This window comes from Solea senegalensis, linkage group LG13, assembly GCF_019176455.1.
Source record: "Solea senegalensis isolate Sse05_10M linkage group LG13, IFAPA_SoseM_1, whole genome shotgun sequence".
Classification (NCBI taxonomy): Eukaryota; Metazoa; Chordata; class Actinopteri; order Pleuronectiformes; family Soleidae; genus Solea; species Solea senegalensis.
In genome coordinates this window covers 14,520,363-14,548,136 of record NC_058033.1, presented here as the reverse complement: position 1 = coordinate 14,548,136, position 27,774 = coordinate 14,520,363, and the positions used below count along the sequence as shown (strand labels likewise).

Genomic DNA, 27,774 nt, shown 5'->3' with positions numbered 1-27,774 from the left:
ACATTTAGCTGGAAGTGTTTTAATACACTCATCTACAGTTACTTTGAGTTTGAGTCCGTTGTCTGTCTTTGTTTTTTGTGGGTTATGTGGCAATCCTGAATCCTTCGAAGTTAATTATATGTTATTTTTAACATAACCCATACTTTTTCCGTCTTAATTTCACATGGAATCAAGACAACAAGGAGGCATTTTACGGCATCATAAATCAGCAACATTTATTTCCACTTTTTTTCTACATTTAACGTGCATATCAATAAAACTAAAACGGATCATATAAATACCTCTACTGTAATACCGTTACAATAAATATGGCTCTACATATTCTAGGTTAAATTTAAAAAAAAAGAAAGTTCAATATCAACTGCTCTCCATGACACAAGAAGCAACTCTCAGGGAAATACTGTACACGTTGTCTCTTTTAGCACATTTCTCATCTCAGTTGATGGATGTGTTTGGGCGATTGTGCCATAATGAGGATCTGTGCTTTTACTGGGAGTGATGCTGCTGCAAAACGTTCACAGTGTCAGCGGGGGCAGATAACAAAAAAAAAAGAAAAAAAAATGAATGCTCCATGTGTAGTCCCATGCCCGCCGACATTTTGTGCTGGAGACCAGAGGAGTGCGCACACACTCGCACACGCACACGCACACGCACACTTCATATTACAGTTTAAAGCAGACACTCTGCTCCAGCTCCTCTAGAAAAACCATGGCAATGTGATACTGATGGAGAGAGCTTCATGACACAGGGGGCACCAGGCAGTGAAGAGATTATGATACAGCTGTGGTTCACATGTACAGGAGTTCATCGACACGTCAAGTGTTATATCAAAATATCACATACAGTACTTTAAAACTGTTTACCACAAAACTGGTTACGTGCAAAAAGAAACCCACGTACTCGTTCACGTAACTCTCACACACGATGTTCATCTTACACGTGATATACAGTGAATACTTAATGTAAAGATTGAGTAATAAATATCAACACACATCTATGTTGTACAGGTCATTCCTGCTCCAGAAATCTCCTCTGTTTTTTATATAAATACCAAGTGCAATGCCATCTCGTCGTGTATTTCTCTTTATATTCCTCACATCTTGCTTCAGCCTCGTGCTTAACATGTAAAAACTCAGTAATTGTCCTCAGAGAGAGGACACAATGCCTCAAGGTTAACAGACCAAGTGATGGAAGGCTTGGTGTTAATGATTAGTTGGCACTGATTAGATAATTATTCTTTGGAACATTTCAAAAAAAAAAAAGGGAGGACAACTTTGAGGAGGAGATTCAGGGACTATCATTCACAGCGGAGTGGATGGTAGCAAAGTCCCAATGTTCAAAGACCCAGAGTCACTCCGATATTGTGCTCTTATCAGTAAATAAACTAACGATACAAATAGCTATATAAACCTTTGAGAAAATCGACAAAAACAGAGGGGAAAAAAAAAACCACACGTTCAGCGAGTCGTGTCTGTGCGTGTCCTTCTGTCTCAGAAGCCGGGCATGTGACAGTACGCCTCCAGAGAGGAGAGCAGGATGTAGACAAACCAGAGGGAGAGGAAGAGGAAGAAGGTGACGAGCTTCGCTGTCCGTGGTCCCCCGAGCTCTCCGTTTGACACACTGGGACGCCGGCGGTAGAGGAGCACCACCACGCAAAACAGTGCCATGATGGTGAAGACGGTGACGGAGAAGGCCAGGGAGCCTGGGTCCACCTTGAACACTTGGCCTTTAGTGTGCCAGTAAACGGACGCGATGGTCCACGCCACGCCGATGCCCAGGAACACGTTCACCGCATTGCTGCCGGTCACATTTCCAATGGAGGCGTCAGCATATTGGTCCTGGATGGCTGCCACTTTACTCGCAAAAGTATCTGTGAAACAAAGAGAAGCGTGAAACAGTCCATCAAAAGTTGTGCTGATGGACTTCTGGTGGAGATTAATGTTGAATACAGACTTCGACGCAGACGCCTAATTCTGTAAAGGCTGTAAAAAAATATGAGCGCAGTCTTCTGGTCGTAAAAGGAACTGCCACTGTGAAGACTTGAGATTTGCGACGTCACTGAAATCACGCCATCATTTTTACCCTCTAAATGGGAACACGGAGAAACAAAATTGACACGTTCTATTGAAGACGACCTGAAACTAGCAATAGAGACCATTAACTCCTCAGGGAAAATGTTTACTGACGTTATAAATCAAGTGAGAAGGAGAAGCTCACTAACCCACAGACTTCAATTCGCCCCGTGGTTGCTAAACTGCTTCATCCATCCCACTTCCAAGGCTTCCCACAGTCCCACAGTCTATGGTTAAATATCATCACTACTGAACAGATAGTTACACCTGAGGATGATATTATTAGCCCCCCTATGAAAATGTTACTGTTTTAAAAGTATTCACCAACCAAATACTACCAGGGTCAAAATGATTAGCCCCCTGATGCTAATAGTCAATTGTGTACTATCCTCCTCCTGCTCTGTGAGCATCAATAATCCTTTTACTCTTAAGTCTAAACTGATTTCTTTTGTTTTTGGCATGATGCTTTCTCAAGTGACAGCTCAAACCCTTACTGAAGATTTTATACTGTGTGTAAATTGGGAGACAATCCTCTGTTCTAACTTGATTTGAAAGGTTCTGAGCATTACAAAGTGAAATGCTATGGCTCAATAAAAAGGTCAGTTCTTAAGGGGGCTAATCCTTTTGACCCTGGTCATTTTTGGTTTTTAAAATAACTAGGATGTTTGAAAAAGCTGTGGTAAAAATAATTTGCTCTGTTTAACAGCACTTAGGAAATACCTCATATTTTCATAGGGGGCTAATAATTTTGTCCTAAACTGTGCATTGACATCAAACACCTTTCAAACATAACATTGAGACACAAAGGGTGTCATAAAATGTAATATAAATATTGTTTATTTTGATAAAATGCAGGTAACTAATATTCATAAGCATTTACCTGAAGTAGCTTCTTTCTTAAGAACATGAATATAATCTTATCATCAATCTTTTCGTTGTGTGGTGATAGCTGACAAACACAGGTTAAGTGAAAGTGATGGCTTTATTTATGAGGAACTAATATTATTTTAATACCTTACAGACTTGTTGGTGATTCGTTAGCCAAGAAGTTTCTGGTGGCTAGGTCTATAGAGGTGCTGGAAGGCAGATTTATGTTTGGACAAAGCCAGGCTTTGTCCCCCTCCTGGGTGATTGCAATTGATCTTCTCACCTAATGCTCTGACAGACAGTAAATAAATATATTTCCAAATTTGTCCAACTATTTCTCTGAGTGGTTCTGTCAGACTCACAGTAAACTTTCCCCTGAGGGCAGTGCTCCACTGAAGTAGTCATGCTAAGAAATAATTGTTTTTAAACTCTGCAGTCAGACAGTTCCCACAACAGACATAAAACAGAAAAATTGTGAAATTTATATTTTTTATAGTGAATAATAAAGAAATACAAACCCTGTGGTAATGTTTCTTAGCATGTCTCTAAAATATCTTGTTAAGCTAAAATATAACATGCTTTAAAATGAAATATGGACCTGAAAAACTGATTTTAGTCACTTAACAAAAAGCTCAAAATCTGCTCAGCCACATCTTAAGAATATGTTTGTTGCCTTGTTGTGCTGTTTGACAGCCTTTTTCAACTGGAAAGTGGAGCACAAATGTGTTATTTTGTGACTTGTTACCTTAGCTCTATAGTAGACTGTACTTGGTCTACAGTACTGTGTAGAGGTCTACAGTAGTTCTATAGTGGACTGTACTCAGTCTACAGTACTCTGTACTTGGTCTACAGTACTCTGTAGAGCTCTACAGTACTCTGTCGAGTCTGTAGAGCCCTTCGGTGTATTGTACTCTGTCTACTCTGTAGAGTTCTACAGTACTCTGTCTACTCTGTAGAGCTCTTCTGTGTATTGTACTCTGTCTACTCTGTAGAGCTCTACAGTACTTTGTCTACTCTTTAGAGCTCTACAGCACTCTGTCTACAGTACTCTGTCTACTCTGTAGAGCTCTACAGTACTTTGTCTACTCTTTAGAGCTCTACAGCACTCTGTCTACAGTACTCTGTCTACTCTGTAGAGCTCTACAGTACTTTGTCTACTCTTTAGAGCTCTACAGCACTCTGTCTACAGTACTCTGTCTACTCTGTAGAGCTCTACAGTACTTTGTCTAATCTTTAGAGCTCTACAGCACTCTGTCTACAGTACTCTGTCTACTCTGTAGAGCTCTACAGTACTCGGTCTACAGTACTCTGTAGAGCTCTACAGTATCCTTGATTGGATAGGGTAACTCAAAATAGTAAAAAAAAAAATACAGGTGAACAAATTGTCGACTCGCTCTACCACTTTACTCTGGCAAAAATAGAGTCGACAAAGAGGAAATTAGCATGTTCACCCAGGTCTTATGTTCCCACTGATGCTGATCAGAGCCAGAGCCGATAAAAACCCATTTGGCCTGGGTCTGACTGCCACTTAAACACATTCCCACTGGTTGAAAAAACCATGAGATTAAACATGTTTTTTGACCAGTGGAAATATAACCACACAAACAAAAACAATCTCACAAACACACAGTCACTTTTCAACCGATTCTGCTTTAGTAAATGAAAACAAGACAGTGCCCCTACACTCCTATACTCCTAAGTCAAAATGTTGTCATATGATTGACTTTCTTTTATTTATGTAGGGTTTTGCCCAGCCTAACTAGTTTGCTGGCTTGAAGGAGCAAGTGTGGAAGTTATTGAGTTAAAATCTGTCAAAACCCAATTCTTATACTGTTGTTTGTTGCTCCCTGAGAGTATTTAAGACAGTGAAATGGGGAAAACAATTAGGCAGCACGGAGAGAATAACAAGCTAAACAGGGTTTTGCTTTATTTACATCTGCTTAATGGAGAGAATTTCTCTGACAGGAGGCACAAACTACACAAGTCGCCCCATGCAGCTGCTTTTACTGCACTGGCAAACACCAGAGGGAAAAGAAAAAAACCAAAACACTGAAACATTCGGTGTCAGAGGCTGAGAGCCCTCACACACCCACCTGGAACAGAAGTGCCGAGGGCCACGAACACCACAGCGGTGACTGAGTCTTTGAGACCGATGGTGCAGCCAAAATGAGAGGCCAAGTCTCCAGTCACAGCTGTCAGAACACCAATGAGGGAAATGGACACAAAGAAGCAGGCCCAGCCATTCCAGTACTCAGTGGGTGGGACAAAAGCGAAGAGGACTTTCCAGAAAACTGTCAGGAAGTGCATAATGTAATCAAAACATGACGGCAAGCGCTCCTCCCCACTTTCCTCCTCATCATCGTCACCTGCAAATGACAATGAGGACATGCATGGTGTGAAAACAATTGCTGTGTTTTCTTTTTTTACTTTTGATTATTACAGAATTACAGAAACTTGTGTCATTGGTCCCACTTTGGCTCTCTCTCTCTTTATCTGTATGTGAGCAGCATAATTCAAAAAGTGAATTTATTGTCCAAAAAAGAAAGGCGTATTGACACTGTGGGAAACTGAGTGGCCTTGGCAGAGGTTTGTGAAAAAGTTGGTGAAATACTGACTTGTTGTTATCCATTACTAACATCCCTGATGTCAATTCGAGCCAAGAATATACTAAGCCCCGCCGTGTTTACGCCATTTGATGTATGTGTGGGAGGCATCTTTTCAAATCTTTACATTTCCTCTGTAAATAGAGCAATGACTCAGTGACCGAGACAGACAAATAAGCAGCGAGTGTACTGTCTATTTATATATCTATATGCACCCATTTTGCATGCAAATCTAAGTGAGGTCCATCCGAGTTGGGAAGAGAGAAAATGAAAGTATAGAGCCAGTCATAAATATGAAACATCTCTGGTGGCTAATAACCCAAATGCTTTGTGCACTGGTGCAAATCTAAGATTAAAATGAAAGGTTTTCAAAACGACAACATAAAAAGTGAGGAGCACGGACCATATACACCCACATAAATTCTCCAGTGCTGTTAACTGTTCAGGCCGAGGTGGCCAGTTCACTTTGAGTGGTGAGCCACACACTGCATCACCAGGATTTACAGTAGTATGTCAAAGTAGTAAGAATGTGGCAACAGGGTTGAAAAACAATGCAATTGCCTGGGGCCCTGAGCTGAAATGGGGTCCCTCAGAACACCTGGGTGCGTTTCTCCAACAACAGACAACAATGGTATAAGAATAGACTGCGGGCATTGAAGAGAAAGACAGCCGAAAAAAACTGGAAAAGTCTGTTGCCCCAATCAGCTCACTGTCGTAGATGGAGCTGGATCTTATCATACCATTTTACTCTAGTACCCAAAGGGAAGGGTGCCAAAAATAGAATGGTAGGGCTGGTTATTTTGGTACTATTCCTGATCCGTACTGTATCAAACTCGATGGAAACACGGCTTTAGACTTATGGGACAGGTTGTTGGTTCAAACCCAGAGCTGGGATGCCCTTGAGCAAGACACCCAATCCCCTGTTGCTCTCCGGCTGCAGATAAGTGCTGCCCACTGCCCCTGCGCCCCGCTTGTGTGTTCACTATTGGTGTGTAATAAGGATGGGTTAAATACAGAGGTCAGATTCACTATCACTAATTGGTGTGTGTGCAAAAATAACTACAACTAATTCTAAATTACTGATAATTGCCACTCCTACTCTTTTTGTTTTCCCTTATTTATATATCAAGCCCTAAGTGCAGTATTTGAGTCCTTTTACAAAATAATTTTTTTTTGTATTTAAAACCCTTTAACACCGAGAGTATTGCAGATAACATTTCGCATTACTGTAATTACGCAACAGTTTGTGCTCTTGGAAAAAATCCCAGCAGATTCTGGTAATTTCACTCGCACTGTTGCAGGAAAGTGTGTTTGTCACCAGAGAGGAGAGAGTTAAAACGCCTGTAAATAGCTTCCATTTTTAGGCCTGATATTGAGACAAAAACTCAAAAAAAAATTTATACTGTTTTATACTGTTCAAATGTCAAATTCAAGACGCAAAATCTGGTGTTCGTGTACAACTACAGTTTAAATAAAACTTTTTGTTTTTCTTAATTTTAAATCGTTAATACACCATTTTAACGTGCAGTAAATTGTAACACTGAACATTATTCTTACTCTTACTCACTTACTCACTTACTCACAGGACATTTTCTGGTCCTTTTATGGTTTAAAATAAGCAAAAAACTTTTTTTGAGACTTGTTATAAAGGGTTAAGATCCACGGACATTCCTGTTGATATGTAAATTTAATATAGTTTATTTCAACAAATACAGCAGCTGCAGAAATGTGAATGCACAACCATAAATAAAAAATGTGGTTCAAACACACAGAGAGAGAGAGAGAGAGAGAGTGAGAGAGAGAGAGAGTCAGCCTGCAGGTCTCCCTCCTCCTCTTCCACAGCTTCCATTTCTGTGGGATGAACACATGAGACATTTCAGGACGCCACGACTCACCTGCACTGACAGTGACAGCACTAACAAACTGCTCTCTCCAGCTGCTGCTCCCCACCACCAGAGCCAGGTTTGTCTTCTTGATCAGCTTGTCCACTGTGCTCTGCAGATATGTCCCAAAAGACAAAGAACAGGACAAGTTGGAAGCCATTTTACAGACGGGACAAATATCTTAGCGTTTTCATGTGAGACTAGAGATGATGAATGACGTGGTGAATTAAGGTGGAACCGAGGGCGTCTTCTACCACTGTGGTGCACAGGAAGTCAAAATCATGCTGTCCCTTAGGGAAAGGCAATTAGCCATCGTGAAGCTGCAGTGCAGAAAATAGAGGCACGAGTGGAAGAAACGTCATGGTACAGCTCTAATTTGGTCTTAAAGTGGCATAACACCAATTTTACATAGGGAGATCATTTTACCAATTTAGAAAATCCTTGCACAAACTTGAAAAAATTACCATGTGTGCAGTGCAGCAATGTCACCAGGCAATGAGCTTTAAGCACCTGTGTACTAACAAATACAGAGAGAGTCATGTGGAGCTCGGTGAGTTGAATATTTCTCAACTGATTTGGGTGTTTTGTTTTGAGTTTCTGCCCAAACTATGCCTCCAGTTTTATGGCAGCGCGAGACACAATTTGATGGATTATCCCTTGAAAGCTGCATTACAGATAAATGATACAACTTTCTCCGCCAACATGACTATTCATGCTGGATGAAATGGCTAGAGAGCGACTCTGCTGGGAGAGCCATTAGTTACATGCACAGAACTAATAATTTATCACCCATCTGGTCGGATTAAATATTAATCCCCAACACTCATAATATGAATTAGCAGATACTGTTGCGTTTAGTTGAAAACACCAGGCAATTTATTCAGTCACTATCAACTCTGAACAAAATGAGTGAAGGGGGGGGGAAGCAATTCAGTACGGGCTGTGATAAATATTTAAGGTAAATGCCATTTTGAATGGTTTGTTTACATGTTACATGTCATTTAGCAGACGCTTTCATCCAAAGTGACTTACAATAAGTGCATTTCTGCGAGGAAGAGGAAATTAATGTTTTAACTGAAGGGGCCACACGCGAGTAAACATCAGAATTACAGAAGCATGCAAAACGGATGCCGACCAGCATGGACATGGCTCCACGGCTTGTTTTTGTCGGCTGAAAACAAATGCACATGGACAGGAGAGGGGAAGGGAAGGAGGAGATGTTTCTGGTGGTGTCGTAAAAATGTGTACTCTGAAACTGTAGGGGGAGCTCCGTAGAGAAAAATGCAAAAAAGCGTCCAGGCAAAAGCTTCCGCTTTAAGGATTAAAACAGCTGAGCAGAAGAGAGAACAGGTTAAACTTGTAAGAACTAATGAGATTATGTAGTTCATCAGCCTTTCATAGCTTGTGAGAAAAACAAAAAACAAATGATACAGCTCAGTGTGTGATAGGTCAACACTGCTCAATTTGGTTACCTTGAATTCATAAGACTCCTCAATGACCACCTCCAGTTTCGTGTGCTCTCCCAGACACGGGCAGCCCATCTTTGACACATCCTCAGGTCCCACCACTGTTTTGTTGTCATTGGTGTCTCCTGCAGCAGAAGAACAGGTGAGCAAACTGTAAGCCAGCGATTCCCACACAGACTTAGGAAGAGATTGGTTAAAAGAAAATAAGACAGTGAACGCCAGTCTCATGGGTGCAGAACATCATACAGTCTGTGGTTCTGACTCAGTGGCTTTTGTCTGCTGAGCAACAGACGCCGTGTAATCCTGTCCTCAGAGGCTGATTGACAAACACATATGCAATGACATGAGAATCGAGGCCTGCACATAAATAGACATATGGAGTTCAGTGACAGAATTAGAATATCGGGGATGGAGGATTGGAGGATGGAGAATTTTGCTCATCGGTGTATTTCATACTCATTAGTAGAGTAGGTCATCTTCCAACAGTAAGGATGGGGCTCAATCCCCTGCCCCTGCATTTACCAGGACTAGAAAAGCGCTATATAAAAACAGATCATTTATGAACAGACATTTTTATTATTTTACTCGATGTATTGGCTTATTCACATATTTTGGCACTAATGTATTTCAGTTTTGCTGTGTTGAAGTTGTTTAACCCTTCACATCATCATACCATCTTATAAGTATCAGAATCCTCACACATGTCTTGAACTGCACAAGGCTACGACTTTAAATAAAATATAAATGAGAGTGGATGCCAGGTAAAAAAAAGAAAGAATTCTATCTTTAGACATAAAATAACGAGGAAATCTCTGCTGCTTTGACGCGCAGCTGTGTCCTCGACTCACCGTGTCTCTGTCCCACCTCCAGGAGGATGGGCTCCTCCAACACTATGGTGAAGGTCTTGTTCTTCTCGTACTCCTCGTCGTCGATGATCTTCACATTCAGCAGCTTCCTAAAAAGCAGCAGGGCGAGAGGACGGGGAGAATAGGAGAGATGAGCGACGTCATTAAGCGGCTTTATTCAGTCATTCTGCCCAATGAATGGGCAATTTGCGCTGCAGCCATTTTGACAGATTTTTAGCAGGGAAAGCACAATGTCAAATTAACACAAAGGATTGATCACATTAACTCGGGCTCTGTTTAGTTCATCTAAGTCAGGACAGCTGAAAGGAAGCTAAATGGAACTCAGCCATCATTAAGTTTGATGATTTACCAGTGTGTCAATATGACTGCTATGCAAAGGGCCTATTAACCTGAAGTAGAGCCTTGTTAGCCATCAAAAATAGATTCCTGGCAACCAGTAAAAGCACTTTCTAGTGCTGCATTCAAATATAACCATAGTAGCCAAAAGGAAAACTGCCTACACAGTGAATCATGCATCAGAGCTGTTAGATAAGAGGTTTAGTAATTTGACAAATATCCGGTAGAGCAATACACTACATGAACTACATAAAAAAAAAAATCTTATTATATGTTTTCCCAGCTTTCCACAAGAGGGTGGACTCCTTCAGCACCAATAAAGCCATAAAATCTAGTGGAAAAGCCTACAAACCTCCCACATGTGTGAGCATACCAAATTGCAAATTGCATTAGTTATTTTTATTATAATCATCAGTATCTTCTTGTCTGTGGAAATTAAAGCACTGACTATTTACGGACGCAAACAGAATAAATCCCAAAACTACAGCAAACACACGAGGCTGCGGTGTCAATCTGTGACCGACATATTTTCCTCAGCTTCAGCGCCCTTCTCCTCCACTGTCACACTGAGTCTTTCTCTCCCTCTCTCTCTCTATCTCCCTCTCTCTCCCTCCATCTCCCTAATGATATGTGGGTGGCTGTCTATTTCTGTCCATACGCATGTACACTCAGGAGTCGACAACACACAGGAAGAGCTTCTGCTTGCAGAAGAAGGGAAGAAGTTTATTTTAAACATGAGCAAATACGTCACTGGCCGCCATAATGTCGGAGAAAGTCAGGCAAGAGAGAGAGCAAAGGTGAAAGCGAGTCCTCACAGTGGACACGAAAGCGCTAAACAAGCCGTTAACATTTACTAGGTGAATTACTTCATAGCATCATGGAGAGGCTTTAAAATAAAATATGAGTACTCCACTTGCATGCAACAGCCATTTTGATGGCACTGTTTATCCTGCAGCAGTGTATACAAAAATACAAGATGGTAGTGAGACCTGCTATGAGGACATGAGGACAGTCGGTGCAATAGAGGAGGACACAGGGGATATAGGACAACATGGAGGCAGATGATCTGCTGTGGCAAACCCCTAAAGGGAGAAGCTGAAAGAAGAAGAAGTGTATAAAAATGCTTTAAATATTCTGTTCAACTGAAAGGGATCAGACAAACATTTACTTGTTGGAGACCTGACACTAAAGTACCTCTTGGAAAGGAAAGGTTGTCAGGGAGCAGCAGGGAGTCAACTTCATGCGCCGCATTAAGATGATTTGTCGGCCGTTTAACTTGAAAGCTCTGCAAGCGTTTGACACTCATTTGCAGTTATTTCAGAAACACAAATGGCAAATGTTTCCAAAACGACTACAAACTTTAAATTGTTTCTTTTTTTTTTTATTTCCAACTTTTTTCAAGTTCAAGAGTTTCCAAGAATGAAAGTTGAAGCACTGTTTGCCTCACTGACGCAAGGAATTCCAGGGTAAATGTCAGAAAGTATTATTTTAAGTAAATAAATAAATAAATAAATGAATGAATAATAACTAATTTCAGCTATGAGGACCATTAAGTCTCTATCTTCAGCTAATGGGAGGGTGAAAGCTGCCGAGCACTGTAGCTTAAATGAACCACTCAGATTTTATAGACTTTTATAGACAGTCTTTAGACAATCAGATGCTAAAGTCTGTTCAGTCATTTGCCGTCGCTTTGGCTCATTCGTCCAAATTGTTCTGTACAAATGTTTGCTCTTTCCCCATATAATTAACTTTTTAATCAAAAGGTTCTATACTGGTTGTCATTTGAATAATCTCACTACCCAAAAACATCAAGGCATTATAGATCATGATGTAATTCAGCACTCACAAAAAATGATTTGCAAAAAAATAAATTGAACCACCATTGTGTAAACATATAGTCCCCATATAGTAAAAAGAAGAATCAGAATTCATGCGGTTTACTTTTTTTTCTTTTTACATGTGGTTAAAGATTAAGATTAAAGTTGCAATTCAAAAACTTTTTTTCTGCCTTTTTTTAGTGACCTAATTCTGTATTGTCACCATAATACATACATGTATATGTTACTGTATGTGACAGACCAATTACAGTAAAATGGAAATAAACTAAACTTAACCAGTTCCTCAGAAATGAGGTTCTGCCTCATTGAGACCAGGTTTTGGTCTCCATGAGGACTACTAGTCCTACTAGCACACACTTTCTGAATAAAATCTACACCTGCTCATGTTTATGATATCTCGATAACATTTTTCCCTCTAAAGCTTCTTCCATGTAGAAACTAGTTTGGGTCACTTTGTAAACTCCTCACCTGCACCAAAGTCTATAGAGAAAATCAATCAATTTGAATCCATTTTTATCAGTGCCCATAGGAGTCGTTGATCCACTGCTGCCACCAAATGTAATTTTTGCATAAATATAACTTTGTTCGGATTTACAGTACGTCCGTGACCCATTCTCAAAAAAACTGAATTACCACTTTAAAACAGCAACAGCAAATTAAGAAAGCATTCATTCATTTTGACAAAATAATACTCACAATACAAACAAACCCACTTGTGCAGTGTTAGTGCAGCAGAACCAAACACTGAAGTTGCTGAAAGAAGCACAGACAACAGTGGGAGTGTCTCCTGGGAACACGAGGGAGTAATGAACCCGGCATCTTGTTCAGCGCTTATAGTGACTAACATTTTTCTACACCACGGAGGAGTCGCTGACTCCAACAACTTCAGCTATAGTGAACATTTTCATTGTCTTGTGAGGCAGTTGCAGCACATTTCTGTGTTCGGTTGTTTTAAGTGTATTTGCAGCGTGAATCAGTGAAGATGTGCTCTCAGTTTGCCAGTTTATTTGTCCATGTGCTCTGAAGCTGCAGTGTGATAAAGCCCTCGGCCACCATCTGAAATGGCTTTACATGTGCTGCTCACAAAGCGGCTAATGAATCTGTGGACGACAGCATATGTTTTCCGAATATGTGGATACCTCATCACCCTAATTTCTCCCTGGACTTTTTTTTGTATGCTTATTTTAACCATAAAAGGGCCAGAAAATGTCCTGTGAGTATGCTTTTGCATTTCGTAATTACGGTAACGCAAAAGGAAGTGTAATCTGCGATATGCTCGGTGTTAAAGGGTTAAATAGATTAGACTAGATTATCTGGGATTTAACCGGGGAAAAGGGAATATGTGCCATTCAATTCAAGCACTTTCAATGTCAAGCTTTTTTTTTCCTTTCATTTTCTACTGGTTTTGTCCACCACACGAGGGTCATAGGGATCTGGAGCTAATCCAAGCTGACACAGGGCGAAAGGGCTGGGTACACACCGGACAGGTTGCCAGTCCATCGTAGGGCCAACACACAAACATTCACTCTCACATTCACGCCTACGGGCAATTCAGAGTGTTCAATTAACCTCTGCATGTTTTCTGGACGGTGGGAGGAATCCAGAGTACATGGAGAAAACCCATAAACAGGGAGAATATGCAAACTCCATGCAGAAAGGCCCCTGCAAGGCAACAGTTAAGTTTTATAATATGCAACCAACATTGTGTTTTTTAATCGCAAGATGAATAAAGAGAGGCCCACTCAGAGCAGTTTTCATTTTACAACTTGTTTTCTTTTCTCGGTCTGATAATCAGACTTCTCAGTCAGATAGCCATTTGCTATAAAGGAATACAGTTGGAAAAATTGGTGCCTTTTATCCAAATCTCGAGTACTTTTCAAACCATGAAAACACAAAATCAAAATTCAGCGTCATCTCTCAAGTAGCTGAACCTGAACCTTTTTTTAATTCAGAGTTTTCTACTCCACCACATTCTGCGTTGATTCAGTGAGGCTACTCCAGTCCTCCCGCAGTTAAAAAAGAACCTACACAGTAAGTTATGTGGACTGCAGACTCCAAATCTGCCTACAGGCAGAGGGTAAGTGATGTTGTCCCCGTATGTTCACCCTGGGAGACATTCTCCATCTGCACTGGGACAGACTGGAATTCTCCGGAGAGCCTGACAAGACAAAGAGTGAATTCATGAACACGACAGACTGTCAAATGTCCTTTGACTAAAGGAGGATGCTGCCATGCAGCTAAAGGATAAAAGTTATTTTCTTTTCAGATATTTTCCTTTAACAAGGACCACACATTTGGAACAGGCTGGTCACAAGAGGGGTTTCCCGAGCTCCTCTACCTGATTCATGACTGGTGGCTTAAAAGGGATAAAAAGGGACGAAAGATAATAATTTTATTAAGCTAATATTCTGAAGTGTCTTTGAGAAAGTTAGTGCCTCTACCATCTCAGGCTGCAGCACAGATAAACACTGACAAATACTGTTTGTTTATGCAGCAGATCAACATATTTTTTCGTCTCTCCCGTAAAGTGATACTCATACAGAGGCAAAGGGATTTTGATATTGATCATAATTTATGTTATCGTCTGTATAAACACAACCGCACGACATCGTAACAGGAAGAGATTAGTGACATAAGGAAACACTGTGAGACTACGTGCAGGAACAATGAATGTCAGTACAGCATTTTAATTTTTAGTTTTGTGTTGAAATATTTCAATTTATTTGACCCTGCCGGTGGTGCTATGGAATAAGTCTTAGAATCCTTTAACTCAGAGGTGATCGATTAAAATCAAAAAGTGTCCTTAAGCAAAGGTGTAGAATCTCTGTGTGTAGTCAAGAAGTGCCCAATTTTAGAAAAGAAACAAGTCAAAAAAAGATTGTGCGTGAAGTTTATATTTCTTCCTTTCACCTTATTTATCCGTCTGTTGCTTGCCCTCTTGTCTCTCTCTCTGTGTGCATCTCACCCACTGACTCCAGTCTGAATGCTAATTGGGATTCACACCGATGTGATTGGCCGAGTGGCGTCGCTTTATGATTCAGTACACATTCAGGCTGTCGGCATTTCCTGAACCTCTGGTGCCATAAATGCTAAATAAAAACACAGCAAGTGTCCATGACTTATTGATTTTATGTCCATGTCAGGAGAGCAAAGCACAGCATCTGTGTCTGGATCCAGACCTTGGTCAACCTCTATGTGAACTTATTTACTGTATTTAACTAGAAATGTTATTATTTTTCTCCATTTGCAGTTCTCTCAGGTACGGAAGAATATTAGGGCCACATGTAAAAAAAAGAAACAAACAAAAAAACAAACAATAAAAGCATGAATTTTGTGAAAAAATCTCAGAATTCTGACGGAATTCTTTTTTTTTTTTTTTACACGTGGCCCTAATACTCTCCCGTACTCAATAAAGGAAATTCACTATGATCATTTATTATGAGAGCTTTTTATCACAATGTGTCCTACTATCATCCTGTCCTAGTCCACATTAATAATTACAATTACATTCTGTAATTGGCGATGTATGAGTGACTGCAACAACTCCCACTCCTCCTATGCCAATATAACATTCTGCTTAGTGGTTTCAGAGAAGGCACCACATGAAATTCAAAACACACCCATGTTAGGAACTTTGGGGCTCTGAGGCAGGAGGGATCTGTGGGGGGGTTTTCATTGAACAACTCCGACTCAAAGTCCTGCCATCCACCCAAGGCTGCCATGTTTGTTCAGGTAGACATTGATCTGGACCACATTAGGCATGAGAAACAAAGAATATCAGAGTATTGATTTCTCCTTTCAAGTGTTCGCCTTCCTTACATCTTTTTCATCCCAGCTTATGTAACTGCCCCAGTTATCTACTTCAGCTTCCACCATTGTATATAGTGCCACACAATCTGAGGCGCTTTTATTTTTTATTTTTTTACAAAAAAACGTAGACAAGAGGAAGCTGCACAACGCAGCCATCAAAGGGTCCGTGCACGTCTTCCGCTAATCCATAAACACATGACGTGAAATGGATCTCTCAGTCAGCCTGTTTATTTTTGGGTCTGTGCGCACAAACATCATAATCTATTTACTGCAGTGCAGAATCTAAACGGCAAATTATAATTGAACATCTTAAACCACTCTTCTTGGCCTGGTGTCAAACGCTTGAATCCCAGCCTTCCTCCTCTTTGACTCCTCTGCCTGCTCAAACATCGACCAGTAGCACAGGCACACGCATACACAAGGACACACAAAATCCAACAACGGTACAAACACACACAGAGAGACAAGGAGCCGCCTGCAGGCTCACTGCTGAGTGTCAGCTCTTAGTATCCAGGGGAGGATTCAGCAAAGAACACACATATGCATTTAACACACATCTTGTTTAGAGACACAGAGATACCCTGACTAGCCACTTTATTAGGTACATCCGTTTACAGTAACTACTTCATATAAATACAATGCTTATTCCAAATGACTAATTAGACCTGCTGAAGTTCAAAACTGAGCATCAGAATGGAGAAGAAACAGAGACTTTTTAGAAAAAGAGGACGTCATCTTCTGGTTGCAAACGAACTCCCATTGAGAGGCCTCAAGATTGTAGATTTTATTTTTTTTTTAAACCAGAAATTCACAGACAATTGCACAATACCAGCTGTCATTCACACCAATGTCCCCTCAAAAAATATATGCTGGGCTTGATTTTCTGTATTCCTCTAAAAGCAACATCACGATTAACATGTTTCCTGACATGTTAAATCAAATGGGAATCGGAAGCTCATTTTACCAGAGACTTCCATTCAAACTGAGTAGAAACAGTTGATATAAGATTTTACAATGCACAACCATCTCTAGTGTTTCCATAGAATGGTCTGAAAAACAAAAAAAAGGTTCTCTGAGAGAAATGCGATGCTATAGAAAAGACGACAGCAACTCAATGCAACTACTTTCAACCAGGCCATGAAGAAGAACATCTCTGAAACACACATTTCAAAATGTAAAGCAGATGGGCTACAAAAGCAGAAGACCTCAGCATGTACCTCTCCTCTTGACACGTTGTCCTGTGAACCTAACTAAGTGGCTGATGAGTGTTAATGCATATGCTGCATACTGTATATGCTTCCGCCTCCATCTTTTAACGGAACAGACTGAGCTCTCCAAATTAAACAACCTCATAAAAAATTCAGTCTGACTCAAGCATGTGTGTTGCATAAAGCAAGACTTATTTTCTAACTTTACTCAAAGACTTTGAAATCTATTGAGCTGGAGAGCTTCGACTCCGAGGCTCTATACTCCAGCTCTGATAAATGCCTTGTGCTGAACATCAGCATTGAGATGCTGTCTCCAAACCTTTGATGGAGGATATTTTCGAAAAATGCTGTAATTTGACCCAACTGAACCTGGCAGTTCTGACTCATGTCTGCAAACCTACAGCATGAGCAGAGTATTCCTCTTATACCCTTTCAGTTCCTGCACAGGAGCAACGCTCTGGCATTTCCCACAGCATTTATTCTCATCTATTCTTTTGGTAAAACTGTCCCGCTCAGCTGGACCTGGTTCTCCACAGTGCTTGCTAACTGTCGTGGAGAGCCAGAGTTCAAATAATATAAAGTTAATTGCAGTGCAGATGCTTGTGTTACTGTCATGCCTCAGTAGGTGAGGGTTTTATCTAAAGGTCTGTCTCCATTTGAGGGCTGACCTCTAATCTCTCGTTGCTACACACCCATTAGCCATAACATTTAAAGCACATAATTCTGTGTGTAATCAGAGGAAATCTCCCTGACAGTTTATTTTTAATTTGTACATAACAGTTTCTAGTTTCTTATTCATTTTTAATTCATATAATTAGTGTCCATTGTCTACACGGAATGTTTTACAGGGAGATAAAGTAATTGCATTGATCATTTGTTTAACTGAACTCGACAACTAACATATGTGAGATATGTGTGGTGTGATATGACACTAATTCACTTTAATGCTGGATAAATGCATTTTATTTTACTAATCTCAGTTGCTTTGCCTGCTCTACATCATGTACACTATTTTGCACTTGGGCCTCTTACTTGGATATTAATCCTTAGTGCTTACGTGGCACGGATCTGTGCCACAGGCGCACCCATGGTAAATTGCAGTGGGAATAATACACAACTCCTTATATGGACATCCTGTTTACAGGTCAAATATTCAGGCTTTTAAAAATGTGTGGGGTTTTTTTGTTGTTGAGTCAAAGTTATGATTCATTTTATATCGCATTTTTAGTAGTGATATAAAGTTGAAATAATTGTTAATAGTTAATGTGCAAACTATTAGATTGTGTTTACAACCGAACAACATAGGGCTTATCACCGTTACTTTTGAGATTAAGGATACAAAATCTATTGACCATTCAAAAGACAATTATTGCAACACTCCCGCCAATCACCAATGATGCTTTTTCATTGGTAATATGGGCAAAAATAGTTTCAATTCAATTTTCAGGGTCTTCAAATGTCAGAAGTTTGGGAGGCTCTGCTGAAAACTATATGAACACGTTGCGGCTTGTGTTTTTACTGTATAAGTACAGTATACTGCCACAAGATTAAAACTGATAAATGGTTTCAGTGTTATGGCTGATCGGTGTACACTACCGTCTCATTATCCGCACCTTCTGTTCTCTCTGAGGTGTGTTGGGAACTTTCGGGACTCGTTCACCCCTCCTCACTCACTTTAATTGCTTTGGAAACTCTAGAAGCTCCTGTTATCGTGTCCCTTTGGAGCAACATTTTGTTTCATGTGGGTGTATGCGCATACACACACACACACAACTATCCCTTTAAGCACTCTGCACAGACTTCCATTCAATTAGACAACCTAACCACTCCTAACCCAACCTTAATCCCTTAATTTAACCAAACCACAGGTGAACTCTTAGCCCGAAACATAACCAGTCCCTCAGAAATTAGATGCTTCCTCATTATGACCAGATTTCGGTCACCATGAGGACTACTGGTGCTGACAAGGTCAGTGTTTATGCCAGAAAAAGTCCTAAGAGGCAACAAATACAAGATCTCTCACACACACATACATGTGTCTGATGGGAAATACACACAAGCAAAATGTTGCAAAAAGCACGGACAAAAAAAGTGATAAATGTGTGCGAGCAAACTGTCACAAACAAACTGCGAGACAATAAAGACAGATTGTAAGATCTTCATTCTCTCTCTGACACCATGCATTCACCTGACTCTCCTCCCACTCAGCCATCCCACGCAGCACACCTACACGCTCTGAAATCCTCTTCAGGCAGACCGATCCATCTGACACATCTCGCTGCATTTGTATTGTCCTTCGCTGTGCTGCAAATCGCTTTGTGAGGGACTTGATGCAGTCGAGGAGGGCATTTCCCTTTTTTTAAGTGACATCAAAAACAGGAGAAAGAAATCACAGCGGTGGATAATTGCCAGGTTCTTTGCTCACCTCATCATGAAAAGAAACAGCACAACAAGTGCTTGTCATTATTCAGGCAAAACACTGCTACACAGCGTTCAATAGAAAAGCTGGAGACACATCAGACTTTCACTCTTCCTCCCTCTGCTTTCATTCCACCACTCTCCCCTACTGCATCCACGGATCCTTTTATTTCAAATGATCACACAGGCTTCATCACAAGCACCGGTTTCAGCTCAGTCTTCATCTCCACTGTGTTTCTGTGTCAGAAAGCGGGTAAAACCATGATTTCCGTAACGAAAAGAAAACACATTCCCTGAAACTAAGATTCGTCAAAAACTACACAGACAATATACACAAAACACCTTAAGTCTCTTGCAAAAGCAAGCACGACATCAAAACCCACATCTAAAATGATACTTTAGCTTCTAAACTATACACACAAACACCAACTGTTTTATCTTTGTACTGCAAACTGTAAACAACTGTGCTAAATCTACAATATTTTTCACATTTGCTACTTGTCTAATTGTGTGGGTATATATTGTTTTTGTGTTCATAGTTGCTGTTTACAACATACAGAAATCCTGTTTATTCTTAATTGTTGAATACAAAAAAGCTAATCTGATGTTGATGTCCTCACATATGCATCCTGAGATTACGGGATTAAGTGTGGTGTTTCAGTAGCAGTTTCCAGCAAAGAGCACATTCAGTTTTGATTATGTGGCTAATGTAGATGATATGTGTCAAATGTTTGTTATGAAAAACACAGACGTGCGAGTCGAGTTTCAAATTCAGTGCATTATTTTAAATTTAAGTGTGTAAGCAATCATAAATGACTGCAGCACCATTTCCCAGTGCCAGTGGTTGGTCTGTCCTGTGGTGTTTGTTCCTCATCTGTATCATCTGTGCGTGACCCGTGATGCCACAAACAGCAGCAACACAATGGAGCTCAGTGATCGAAGTAACTGTTTTTAAAAGTAAGGTTTATTTAAAACACTCATGGCTAAATGCTATGCTAATCGGTCGGAAGATGATTGCGCCACAAAATGACCACCAAATTTGCATGGCTGTCAAAACTGAAGCAGATGACAAATAAATGAATGGATCTGATGTCAATCAGAGCTAAAGTGAAAACCCCTTGAGGATCACAGACTCATTTCACCCGGGAGTGAATGCCAATCAAACACTCTCCCACTTGGAGAACTGGGAAACAACTGTCATACATGTACATTCTTTCATTTCTGCAATGCACTGAACGCCCATAAACCTCTGTGTGTTAATTCATGCAGGTATTCATAGAAATATGCCTCTGTGCTTCTTCTTTTTCCATCAGCCTCACTGTTTCATTATCAGCCTCACAATTATCTCATCCTCCCACATCATCCATCCGAATGATCTAAAGTTCTTGCAGTGAATATATCTATGACTCATAAAAACAGTCTTTTCATCCTTTAGGGGTGAAGAGACAACCGACAGTAATCTAGCAGGACTGTTTAACGTACCAGTGTGTGGGCAGTAATGTATAATCAAGATATTAGAAGCAACAACAAGACATTGCATCAGAAAGAGAGGAATTGATACTCACATGGTCTCATCATTCTGAAACTCCAGCTTGCCCGACACCTCGTCGTAGTCCTCCCCGGCCTTGGCGGTGCCTTCGATGGTGTGGTACGGCACTGCCACCTTCCCCCTGGCCCCAGATGTACGGTGAACCTTCACCTGCATGTTGCCAATGCTTTCGCTGACCCTCATGTTGTTATTCTCAAATGTGAAAATGCCAGCGTGGTCGTCGTCATAGATGGTAACCGTGGCGGTGTCAGCGTTGCCCAGGGCAGCCTTAGGAGGGACGTGGGAGGAGATGCCCACCGTGCTATTGCTGGAGGTGATGGAGCTTGGCTCCAGGAGGGAAACCTCGGCGCGGTGCACAATTCGTGGGTTGCTGAGGCGCACGTAGAAGTGCTCGTCTTCCTCAAAAATGTCATCGTCGATAACGCCAACGGTGAATTCTTTGGTGGTTTCACCAGGCTTGAAGACCAGAGTGCCCTCAGCAAACTCATAGTCAGAGCCTGCATTAGCCGTTCCATCCTCTGTACGGTAGTCTACCTGTGTGGCACAGAGAATTAGAGAAAAAACATTTAGTTGCCGTAATGATAATAAAATAAGCCTAAAAAAAAAAAGAAGAAGCTGATTTTAAAGTGACTATAACCATCTATTCTCATATTTCCTCATACCTTCACAGTGCAGCCACTTTCTCCTCCATGACGGCTCACTGACAGCTTGAGTGAACCACAGTTCTCAAAGCACTGGTAGTGAGAGGGCTCAAACTGCAGATAGATAGTGTTGGGATCTTCTTCTTGCCCACTGGCCTCATGGCAGCTCACGACCTTCCTGGCCTGGTCAGCTGCGTGTTTTTTCAAAATGTTCCCTGCTCCGATCATCATGCGTGTGGCCTGAATGCGATAGAAGGCTCGACTCTTCTGTTGCTGGACCAACACTTGATAGTTTGCCATCTCAATCAGCTGCTCCATATCCTTCTCCGGATGCCTCTGCTTCAGCTCCTTCAGAGTGCGGGCCATCTCCCGTCGGGCCTCCTCCTCTTGATCTTGCTCTGTGCTCATCCCTCCACCTTCCTCCACACCTTCCAGCATCCCATCCAGAGCCTCTTTGGGGTGAGTGTGGGAGTTGACACCCTGGCCGTCCATCTCCAGGTCCATTTTTGTGAACATGGCATCCCCTTCTGACTCAATGATGATGCCACGGGTTTTGTCAGCACGATAACGCTTGTGGACATATTTGTAGAAGAGCAGGCGTCGGTCTGCGATCCAGGCTTGCAGCACACAGAGAGGGAAGAAGAGGAAGGTGAGGACGGCCTCCCAAACAGCCACCTCTCCGGGGGAGAACACAGACAAGATGAGATACAGCCAGATGTAGGCGAACACACTCCAGGCAGCGGTAACAAAAAACACCCGGAGGTGCTTTATCTTGCGCGTTTCATTCTCGGGCACCACGTACACACAGATAGCAATGATAATGAACATGTTGAAAGCAGCGCTGCCCACAATGGTGCTGGGACCCAGAGATCCACCCTCGAAATTATGGCCAATCACTTCGATGACAGACAGCAGGATCTCCGGCGCTGATGAGCCAAGTGCCATCAGTGTCAGGTTGGACACCGTCTCATTCCAGACACGCACAGTAGTCGTGGTCGTCTCGCCATTAGGCTTCTTGATAGTGATCTCCTTTTCCTGAGAGGTGATGACCTCGATCGAAGACATGAAGCGGTCGGCGATGATGGACATGCCTAGGAACATGTATATGAGAGCGGCGAAGTAAACGATTGCGCGTGCCACCTTGTCCCCCACCGCAGGGTTTTGGGGGTTCCATAAGGGCAGCAGCACTCCTTCAGAGCAGTTGTCTTGACTGGAGCAGTTGTTTGAGATGCTGCTGGAATCTTCATGGCTGACGCTGCCCTGGGAGAAATGAGTGACTCCAGGGAGCAGAACCAGCAGAATAGAGAGGAGCATACATGGGGTGACTGGTGGAAAGCTGTTCAGGATATTCTTGAGTTGTAACATGGTTAGGCGATGATGACTGGACACTGCTGATGTTCAGTTCCACTTTACATGTGAAGGTCTGTGCAAACTGAGAGAGACAAGATAGAGACGTGTGAGTGGAAAATCAAAGTGTTACATTGATTATGTAAAGGTGAATTGCTGATTCACAAGGGCCCAACTTCCATGTGCCTCAAAAGGTTGAAGGTCATTTCTAGAGAATGTGTAGGTTGTCCATTCTGTGTTATCTGGGGTTGCTACAGTCGGTCAAGTCTAAGTTCAAATGGATTGACCACCAGAGTCCAGAATAAACTGCACTAAGAATTTATTGGATAGACACTGGGGGGCGACTCTGCTGGTTGATTTATAACATCTTGTTCAATAGAACATAATGTCAATTTTGTAAATCATGCTCCCATTTAGAGTAAAATCAATGACAATGTACGGCACATACAGGTGGACACCAGTCTGTGTTTGCAGTTGACACCTTGGCACTTTCGTTCGTAAATGTCAACATTACGCAAAAATCCTCCTCCAAATCACAATTCTGGAGGCTTGAGAACATAAGTTCACATTCTTATGGGAAATGTCACGTTCACTTATCACCCGGGTCCAACTCACCCAACATAGATACGAGATCTTGTTGAAAAATGAATGGCTCTGTGGGTTGAAATAAATAAATGTTGTGGCATTAAAAAAGCCATTATACCACAGTGAAAGCTAAAGGCAGTTCAAAAAAATATTTCGGTGTGAAATGCTGGATGGTTTCAATGCTCTGAATGATAATATGTTTTGCCCAATCATATATTTTGACTATTTCTTTGTTAAAATGTATGATCATTTTTTTTTTTTTAACTTTCATTTTACGAGGAAGTCATAAAATGTCTTTCTCAAGTGAGATGAAGAACAAAACACAAGGCACCAATAAGTACACATAGTTAATTACTACTTTAGTTAATCAGTTAACTGTGAAATAATTTCCTTTCTTTCTTTCTTTTTTACTAAGTTTAACATCTTTTAAGGGATTTTAAGTTTGAGTTTGGACTGAAGATTTTTCCACTACCAACAATAGGAAAGGCTGTATCTTCTCTAGTGAAGTTGAGATGCAAATGAAATAATGATATGAATTAAAATTGATAATAATGTTTGGTTATTATATCAGAATATCTTTGGAACTTACATCAGATGTTCATGTAACTCCACAAGTGTTCACATCAGAAAGTCCTTATAAACTCAGGCTCTTTTGTATGCAAATGATGTGGGATCAACAGCTCGGTTAGTCCAAGTTTGGAAAGCCAGAAGTATTGGCACCTACTAATCGTTGAATCACATCGTATTGAACTACACAGTCAAACTCCCACACATATACTGTAATGTGGTCATTGTGTGCTCAGCAGCACTGAAAATGTTACCGCTCTACACCGGCAGTATTACTGACTCAGTTCACTATGTACTGTTGAGTTAGAGGTGATTCCAAAAAATCAATCAGCAGTGAGTAAACAAGAAAAGAGCAGTTGTTCTGACGCAGACGAGACCTCCCGCAATAAAACGATATATTAAATGCTTATTTAAAGGGATAGGTGAAGTGTGGTTGTATCAAGTACTGACACATTGTCAACATTGACTACACTGTGTGGGCCTCCTGTGCCCTTGACAGCCATAGGGAGTGAAAATAAACATGTGCTTTAGCCACTCAACAAAAAACTCACCTTATAAACTCTATACCTGTTTAAGTCTATGATATCTTAAGAATATGGTTGCACCTTTCTTTTTAGTCAGCTTTTTCCAACTGGACTATATTTTGTGCTTCAAAACCCCATAGTCCACAGAGAAAATGGATTTTTACCCCACAACACATGGGAGCTGTTGATCCACTAATGCATTCCATCAGTAAGTTCAAGTAAGTAAAATTTTGTGAATTTGGTGTTTGAAATCCTTTGCTCAGATTTACTTAAGTAAGGCAAACTTTTGAAACATGAAAAAATGTAGACTTAAGCGGGCACACACAGTACTACAGTACTGACCTTGCTCAGTACTCCATACAACCACACAAATCCAAAATAACAAAACCTGAACTATACCAAAAACGAATCTTTAGCTCTCATGGAAGTAAAGCATTTCCCCCAGTTTTAAAGCCTGTAATATTCTGTTTATTGCTCCTCATTTTTCCCTCTATCTTACGTAAGCCATTTCAACTATGTCGGTGGGGGAAAATAAAACAATTTCACAGTGTTTTTCTTGGCAGAGCAGTGACCATATTAACAGCTTGATTGAACAATCAAGGGAGTGGAGCATCAATAATCTTCAGAGGGGAGAACATGTGCACCAATGTGAGAAGAGAGGAAATAAACACTCAGCGGTATAATTCGACATTTCCCAATTAAACTTTTAAGACATTCCCCCGTCTCAAAAAAATAGGTTTTCCACCTGAAGCAGAAGAGAGATGTCAGCACATAATGTGCAGCCCACATGCAGCAGAGGAAAAGCTGTACTCTCCACTCTAACCTGCATAACAGGACGCGTGTGATCTCCATCACTCCCTATCAAAGGCTACATTTCATGGTAAAGCAGTGAAGCACAGCTGTAGAAATTAGGTTGTCAAATTCTTCTGTTGCCTCATAAATAAACAACGAACAGATTGTTCTTGTGCAGCAGCAGCAGCAGCAGCAGATTTGAGCAGCGAGCTCAACATCTGTGTGTCAGATCAGCACCATGGACAGTGACTCCTCAGAAGGAACCAGTGATGAGTGAAATGTGACAAAGCCACCTGTGGAAAATGTCCTAACTTTCGGAAACCTTGAGAAGAACACACTGTGTCCGTCACAGAGAGAATTAAATATTCCACAGCACTGTCATGTCGGTTCCTCCATTTCCATGCAATATAATAATATTATGATATTGCCTTTGGCAAACAACGCTGCACAAATTTTGAGTGGGTGATGTTTCTATGGCAAAAGCATGTTCTCTCCAACTGGCGCAAATGTAGGGAGAGTTTTTTTCTCGTTCTCTTTTTTTAATCAATGCTATAGAGACAGAAAGTGTCTTTTGTAATGGTGTCATCCACTGACACGTAGCCTTTACTGTGTCAAGGAACAAATTATTTCTTGTTTCCCTGAAGCAGACAGGATTTTCTTGTTAACACGACAACTGTGGCCTTCTGCGATCGATTTTTAAGGTTTTAAGCTTTTTGTAAACCAAAATCTAAAATGAAATTCTGACACTCACTTAAGACATTTTATTGATTAGAAAAACACAATCCCAGGGCAGGACCACCACCACTCACAAAACCCCACAGTTCTCTGCCCTGCAGCTAACATTAAGCTCATTTAAGAAAACAATCTGACTTCAGCTACTGGCAAGTCAGTTCCCCAATTTAATCATGTTATCTCCGCTAGTTCCAAACTAATAATAAAAAAAGCACCTTTGACCCAAATGAGACAAGTTGATGATTTAATCCTCAGACGTGTTCCTGTTTGCTAAGAGGAGTCTCTGGGTTGGCAAGTAAACACTTCAACATAATGAGTCACACACTGATACCATCAGTGGTTTTGTGAGAGAAGATGCTTTTTAAAAGGATGGCAGACGTAATTAGCAATGAGCAATAAATGCCATTCCTACTATCTTGGGAAGTCATAAAAACAAGCGGGGTGGAAAACCCGTACGAAACCTGGCCGATTCATTATGTCAAATCAAGCCACGATCGATAAACTGAAATATGAGCAGAGGTGACATGAACAGCTGGTTTGCATGCAAGTGCAGTATATGAGCCTCCGAGCCCTAAATAATGGTGGAAAATCTGGCTGCTCGTACAAGAATATGCTTCATTATATACTGTGTCTTTAACATTGCAAGAAAGTCTATTACTCACCCAGGTGCAGATGTATGTGAGTCAACTCAGTATGGAAGTTTATGGCTTCAGGAGGTGAACTTGCCTTTCATGTTGCTCTGTGGAAGGACAGCTTCTTTTAAAGAGTTGTTTTCAAACATCAGATTAAAAAGACTCACTGTAATTGGAAGATTAGAGAGTTTTAACAATCTTATTAAAAGATATGAAGGGATTGTATCTTCTGCAGCTGGAGTAAAAAAAACAACAACAACAGATCAATTAACAGCACAGTTGCAGATAGAGAGAATTCAAAAATGTTGAATTACAAATGGGTTGAGGACCAGAAGCAAGATTACTGCACATTACAGATGCAGAGGAGGAAAAGCAGGTTATCCCATCATGAGAGAGAAACAGAGTGAGTCAATTTGATGCGCACAGCACAGCAGTCCCACCACACATACTCACAGAAAGCTAAGAATTTCAGCTGGACCCTGGACACACAGTGGATTCACCCTGCACCACTTCCACAGAGGACGACAGCCCGTGTGCCAGTCGCACCGCCTTGGTGTGCGGGCTTGTTGCGCTGGTGACGCGTAGATTTCCACGGTGCTTCTCCAATATCTTTTTTTCCCCCCTTTCTTTTGCAAATCACAGGTACCTCAGCAAACTTAACACTGTCTGATTAGTTCATTGTATTAAATGTCTCTGTTTTCCAGCAACACCTTCACCAAATCTAACAAAAACCCAGCCACATTGCGTTCTCAGCTTTATCCTCTCCAGGCTCTACGTGCGACTGTTGATGCGTAAAATAATAAATTAAAAAAGCATGACTCTGTCTTCATCCGTCCCGTTTGTATCAGTCAGAAATTCTTCACAATTGTCATTTGCATTTTTTTTTTTGTAAAAAATCCGAAAAATAAACTGAGTTGTGATGGAGGGGGGAAAAAATCTGCTTTTCTGTCTGAGCTGGAAAACGCAAAAGAACCAAAGTGCACATGAGGAGTAGGCGTGAATGGATGGTGAAGGATTGAGAGGACACAAGAAACCACA

The 27,774-nt window shown here is 41.1% G+C and overlaps 1 protein-coding gene across 1 annotated transcript; it reads right to left on the bottom strand.

Moving 5' to 3' along the window:
- Window positions 1–188: 188 nt before the first annotated feature.
- On the bottom strand, window positions 189–27,774 carry slc8a4a (solute carrier family 8 member 4a). Its single transcript, XM_044043103.1, has 9 exons — window positions 27,190–27,774; window positions 26,767–26,843; window positions 21,579–22,989; window positions 20,933–21,450; window positions 9,740–9,846; window positions 8,898–9,016; window positions 7,438–7,537; window positions 5,033–5,305; window positions 189–1,870 (listed from the first exon to the last, which is right to left on the bottom strand). Exons 3-9 carry the CDS (start codon window positions 22,920–22,922, stop codon window positions 1,491–1,493), a joined length of 2,841 nt encoding a protein of 946 aa, XP_043899038.1. The 5' UTR covers window positions 22,923–22,989; window positions 26,767–26,843; window positions 27,190–27,774; the 3' UTR covers window positions 189–1,490.